This window comes from Hippocampus comes, unplaced genomic scaffold (assembly GCF_001891065.2).
Source record: "Hippocampus comes isolate QL1 unplaced genomic scaffold, H_comes_QL1_v1.1 scaffold384, whole genome shotgun sequence".
Taxonomy (NCBI): domain Eukaryota; kingdom Metazoa; phylum Chordata; class Actinopteri; order Syngnathiformes; family Syngnathidae; genus Hippocampus; species Hippocampus comes.
The window spans coordinates 555,383-562,027 of record NW_017805700.1 but is presented as its reverse complement, the minus strand read 5'-3'; the positions used below and the strand labels follow the sequence as shown (position 1 = coordinate 562,027).

The following is a 6,645-nucleotide window of genomic DNA, read 5'->3' as shown; positions in this document are numbered from 1 at the left end:
ATGGTATTTCCTTCCACTGCTATGCAGATGACTGCCAGATCTATGTCCCACTGAGCAAAAAAGACGCCTTCTCATTAAGGCCACTTGTTTCCTGCCTGGAAGAAATCAAAACCTGGATGGCAGAAAATTTCTTGACTTTCAATGAAAAGAAGACAGAGGTGATACTGTTTGGTCCCAGTGGCCCTTGCACATCCCATCCTGTTGACTTGGGCCTCCTGTCTCCTTACCTTAAGTCAATAGTCTCAAACTTGGGCCTTAAACTGGGCAGTGATTTCAAACTTGACCGGCAAATTGGTGCCGTTGTTAAATCCAGCTTCTTTCACCTTAGACAGCTGGCCAAAGTAATACCTCTCCACTCTCATGAACACTTTGAGACAGTAATTCACGCCTTTGTCACATCCCGGCTCGATTACCACAATGCCCTTTACTTTGGAGTCAGCCAGTCTTCCATTAAGCGTCTCCAGCTGGTCCAGAATGCCGCTGCTCGCCTCTTGACCAGTACTTGTAAGAGGGAGCACATAACTCCTACTCTGGCATCCCTTCCCTGGCTTCCCATACATTTTTGAGTTATTTTCAAGATCCTCTTATTTGTTTTCAAATCTCTAAATAACCTTGCGCCACCTTACCTCTCTGAGCTCATCCACCCCTACACACCTGCCCGGCGCCTCAGGTCTGTGGACCAGACATTATTAGAAGTACCAAGGACTAAACTGAGGCTCAGAGGGGATCGAGCCTTTTCTGTTGCTGGTCCCTCTCTCTGGAATGACCTCCCACTGAGCATTCGGCAAGCCTCCTCGCTGCCCATCTTCAAAACCCGCCTCAAAACTCACTTGTATTCTTTGGCATTTTACTCAGCATGACTTAGATTGTTCTTGGTTTTGCTGTTCGGTGCTTTCTACTGTTTTTATTACCGATTTGCTTTACTGTTTGTTGTATATGTTAATTTGCTCCATGTACAGCACGTTGTATGCAGTGATGGCTGTTTGAAAGTGCTCTATAAATACAGTTGATTTGAGTTGAGAACAAAGGAATAAATAAACACTTATGAGACAGTCCAGTCTCCTACATTTTACTGACATCTGATCGTTCTGTTGTATCTACGCTAAAGGAAATGCCAAAGGGGGCTATAGAATTTATTTTGTGATTTCCTTGCTTGATTTTCTGTTTTGATGCATTATTATCAATTTTCGTAGTTTCATTGAAGTAATGTTATTTTATGTTTTTCGGAGGCGGCATGAACGCCTCTCGAGTCGAACGGATGGACCTTAGCTCCATCTAGTGGATGCTAGTATAATTCGCCTTATAATCCAGTGGGTCCAATATATGAAAAAAAGTTAAAAAATAGCCCATTCATTGAAGGTGCGCCTCATAATCCAGTGCGCCTTTTCGTCCGGAAAATATGGTACTTTGTGAGCTCTACGCAGCCATTATGAAACCAAGATAAGAACAAAAGTATAGTTAACTACTGATAAAACGAAGAAGGAGACAAGCAAGACTTTTAAGGATATTTAGCCTCTTGTGGGCATGAGCCCAGGAGGTTTGTGTGCCTTTTTGTTGAATCAATTGCCTTCGTTCATAACTTTTGGTTTTCATTTATTGTTTTGTAATGCCATTTGTATTTATATGTTACAAGTCCGTGTTTGTTAACCAGTTCTCGTGGCTTTGTTACAACTGCTGTGGTTGTGAAGGCTCTTTATAAATAAAGCTGTATTGTATGGTATTGTATTCCTGTACCTAGCGCCATCTAGTGGATGCATAGCGCAACCGCAGCCACTATTGTAGCTTCTATGTGCCTTGTAATGCAGTGCACCTACATATGAAAACAGTTTTAAAATAGGCCATTCATTGAAGGTGCGCTTTATAATCCGAAGCGCCTTATTGTACAGAAAAACCTTTTTTTCTTCTTTTTTTTTCTGGTGGTTTATGGTGATTCTATTGGTGGATTTGTGTATTGTCTACCTCAAGGGCTTTGTCTCTCTCCTTCAGGCGCTGCCGCAATTTTTGGAACAATGGATCTCTCTTCTCCTTCATGACTTCCAAGAGCTCCAAGTAATCCTGATGAAGAAAAAAATATCAAGATTTGATTACCACCGCGTGCACTTGTATTCATTTTGTTTTGGGGATCTACTTTATACATATTTCGATATTGACATCATTTTCAGCATTCCAGCATTGTGATGTTGTCTGTACAACATCACAATAGACTTCAAATGAAAAAAATAAATATTTGCTCCAAGTGTAGAATTTGAGCTTTAATTTGGGGCTATTTATATCCAAATCATGTGATTGGGGTAGCAATTACAACACATTTTATACGTTTAAAGGGACCAAAAGTAATTGGACAAACTAACATAATCATGAATAAGTTTGCCACTTTTCAATACTTCGTTGCCAATCCTTTGTAATCAAGGACTGCCTGAAGTCACGGATCCACGAACATCACCAGATGCTGGTTTTCATCTCTGGTGTGGTTATGACAGGCCTCTGCTGTAGCTGGCTTCAGTTTCTGCCTGTTCTCTGGGCATTTTCCTTTCAGTTTTGTTTTCAGCAAGTGAAATGCATGTTCAAATGGATTCGGGTCAGGTGACTTGGCCATTAATAAACACTGAACATCAATTTTCTTGCCTTTAAAAACTGTTTGGCTGCTTTCGCAGTATACTTTGGTCTTTGTCCATCTGCATGGTTGACACCAGATGGTGAAATCTCTCCACAACACTGCCTTCAGGTACAAAACCCTACAAAAGGATGATTAAGGAGCACTTAAGCAACAGCAACCCGAGGAATATGTGGCAGGGGATCCAACGCATCCCAAATTACAAAGACAGCAATCCTGCATCTGTGGACACAGGGGCGCTTCACGAACAGAGGAACTGAACCATTTCTTCACCATGCTTTGAAGCTGAATGACCCTTGAAATGCAGACCACTCCTTCCAACCCCCAACAACTTCACAGACGTGCTGAGAAATGTAAACCCCAGGAAAGGTGACGGTCCTGACAGAGTCCCATGAAAGACACTCAGAATGTGCTAACCAGCTGACTCGGGATTTCACCAAAATCGACAAAAACGACTCCCTATCACGAGCCACAGTCCCTCCTGTCTAAAAATATCAACACTCATCCCATTTCACAAAAAGACATGCAGCTAAAAGACTAAAGGCCCGTGGCTCTCACACCCATCATTACAAAATGCAGTGAGAAATTTGATGCACAGCATATTAAAAAAAATATGCCTCCCACACTCAACCCTCACCAGTTTGCATAAAAAGCAAACAGATCCACTAAGGACACCATCGCTATATGTCTTCTACTGAACTACTATAGTTTCTGATTTGTTCAGCTCGATGGGCGGCCGAAGCTTGATTTACGTTGGAGGACGATATCTGATCATGACTGAAAATTCAAGGCGTACTTTTCAAGAATATCTGGACTGTTTTGCAGAGTGGCTTGGTTCACTCCTGAATTCTTTATTTTATTTTATTTTTTGAGGGCAACGGGGCAATTTCCGAGTGGTTATGTCTGAGTGACTGATAGGATCCTCTGCATTACGCTCTCTGGTGAAGTTGCATCCATGTTCTGATCTGCTTATCATCACAAGGGTCACGAGGCATGTCAGAGCCTATCCCAAATGCCTTCAGGCAGTAGGTGGGGGACACCCTGAACCGGTTGCCAGCCAATCGCAGGGCACACATAGACAAACAACCATTTGAACCCACACTCACACCTTGGGACAATTTAAAGTGTTCAGTCAGCCTGCCATGCATGTTTTTGGAATGTGGGAGAAAACCGGAGTACCTGGAGAAAACCCACGCAGGAACGAGGAGAACATACAAACTGCACACAGGGAGGCCGGAGCCGGGATCGAACCCGACACATCTGTACTGTATGGCTGATGTACTAACCAGTCGACCACCGGGCCGCTCTGGTGAAGTTATTTAATTACATTTTTTATATTGATAAAAATTGTTCGTGAAGTACTATATTATACTGTAGAGGTTTGGAGTTCTTGAGTTGATGTATTGGAAAACAGATGTTGGCATTCACCTGTTCCCTCTGGGATGTTCCAAACAGGTGTTTGCTGAGCATTTCCCAACTTTCTCAGTGTTTTATGCCACCTGTCCTAGGTTTTTTGGAACATGTTGCAGCCTTAAAATTCTAAGTTAATGATTATTTGCTGAAACAATAAAGTTAATTAGTTTGAGCATTAAATATCGAGTCTTTGTTGTGCATTCAATTAAATATAGGTTGAACACGGTTTGCAAATCATTGTATTCTGTTTTTATTTATGTTTAACACAACATCCCAATGGGCGGCACGGTGGTTGACAGGTTCGCACAACTGTCTCAAAATGCAGATGTCCGGGATTCGATTCTAGCCCCGGCCTTCCCATGTGGAGTTTGCATGTTCTCCCCATGCCTGCGTGGATTTTCTCCAGGTCCTCCAGCCCCGCCCCTCCCCCCGCCCCCCCCACACACACACACACACATTCCAAAAACATGTATGATCGGTTGATTGAATACTCCAAATTGTGCGCAAATGGGTTGTTTGTCTCTGCGTGCTCTGTGATTGTGTGGCAAACAGGTCAGTGTGTACTCCGCCAACTGCCCGAAGACAGCTGTGATAGCCTCTAGCACGCCCGCGACCTTCATGAGGATACAGAGATCAGATAATGGATGGATAGATGGATGGATGGACAACGTCCTAACTTCATTGTTTGTGAATAAAATGAGCATCCAACAATGACAACATTTCCAAAATGGCTGAAATGGAGCTTGAACCAAATCTTTTTGGAAACAAACCTTCAAACATGTAATGAAAGTACAAACCTAGAACATTTCTGGAAATAAAAAGTTAGTTGTAGGTTAAATTAAATTAGTCTCATGACTTCTTGACTGGCCCTGGTAGATGATAGTTTCATATAAGCTAACAGCCGTGACTCTTGGATAAGCATGTGATGTCAAGAAATTGTGTGTCTGACCTCGACCAGCTGGTCTTTGTTGTGCAGCGACATTTTCAGCTTCCTGATGGTCTTCTCTCTCTCATCGACACGCTCTTGTCTTTCTTGCTCGCTGCTTTGCAGTTGCTGGTCTTTTTCCATAATGGCCAATCGAGCATTTTCAAGAGCAAATCGTAGCTCCTGAACATTTGCAGTAATGAGCAGAGTGACATGAGGATTATTTACATAAGCAGTCAATCTCTCCTTACCTGGTTGTGTTTCTCTGTATCCCTCTTGTGCTGTAGTGCCCCCTGTAGGTCTTTCTCCAAAAGTTGCAGAGCCTGGCATAAATTCTCCTGTTTCCAGGCAGGCTGATGCTGCATCCGCTGGCTAGCTTGAAGTTCAAGTTGAACTTGAACGAGAGCGGCCTGAAGTGACAGTTTATCAGGCTGGCCTTGGAAAGCCCCTGGGCCAGATACCTTGTAAGGAAATCCCAGAAATGGGAAGGGTGGGAGACAAACAAAAAGACAAACAATTGATTGGGTGACAAAATCAGAGTGAGTTTCATATATACTCCTGCAAATGTTGCTTGGCACCCAAGTGGTCATTCAGTAGACTGGTGTAAAGGAATGATGACCATACAGTTATTTTCAGTCAGGCTTTTTTAGTGTTGGTTGTCAAGCCAATGGCAACCCCGAACTGGCAACAAGGAAAGCGGCTATGGCCAAATACCTCCAGCGGGTGAGGCAAGTCCTAAGAAGCCAGCTCAATGGCAAGAATAAAACCCAGGCAATAAACAGCTATGTGCTGCCAATGATCAGATACCCTGCAGGAATAATAAGGTGGCCAAAGGAAGAGATTCAGACCACGGACGTTAAGACCCGAAAGCTCCTAACCATGCATGGAGGGTTCCATCCCTAATCCAGCACCCTGAGACTGTACGCAAGCCGAAAGGAAGGAGGCCGGGGACTAGTGAGTGTGAGAGCCACTGTCCAGGATGAAACATCCAAGTTCCATGAATACATCAAGGAGAAGGCTCCAACGGATGACGTACTCAGAGAATGTCTCAGACAATGGGGAGCAGAGGATGAGGTGCTGGAAGAGGGAGCATCATGGGAGGACAAGCCCCTACATGGGATGTACCATCGGACCAAAACAGAAGTGGCTGATCTCAAGAAGTCCTATCAGTGGCTAGAGAGGGCTGGCCTGAAGGACAGCACAGAGGCACTCATCCTGGCTGCACAGGAGCAGGCCCTGAGCACCAGAGCCATAGAGGCCCAGATATGCTACACCAGACAAGACCTAAGGTGTAGGGTGTGCAAAGAAAGCAGGCCCTGAGCACCAGAGCCATAGAGGCCCAGATATGCTACACCAGACAAGACCTAAGGTGTAGGGTGTGCAAAGAAGCACCTGAGATGATCCAACACATAACTGCAGGGTGTTAAGATGCTGGCAGGGAAAGCCTACATGGAACGCCATAACCAGGTGGCTGGCATAGTCTACCGAAACATCTGTGCGGAGGATGGACTGTAAACCCCAAGGTCAAAATGGGAAACACCTCCGAAGGTGGTGGAGAATGACAGAGCGAAGATCCTGTGGGACTTCCAGATCCAGACTGACAAGATGGTAATGGCGAACCAACCAGATATCGTGATCATAGATAAAGGGCAGAGGAAAGCCGTTGTAGTGGATGTAGCAGTCCCAAGTGATG

The 6,645-nt window shown here is 44.3% G+C and overlaps 1 protein-coding gene across 2 annotated transcripts in view; it reads right to left on the bottom strand.

The window, feature by feature from the left end:
• Positions 1–6,645, bottom strand: part of pde4dip (phosphodiesterase 4D interacting protein) — a 151,206-nt gene that overhangs the window by 77,533 nt on the left and 67,028 nt on the right. For both annotated transcript variants that reach the window (XM_019882631.1, XM_019882630.1), the window contains one exon: positions 1,960–2,055. In XM_019882631.1, the coding sequence (XP_019738190.1) occupies positions 1,960–2,055 (96 nt within the window). The remainder of the gene's footprint in view (positions 1–1,959; positions 2,056–6,645) is intronic.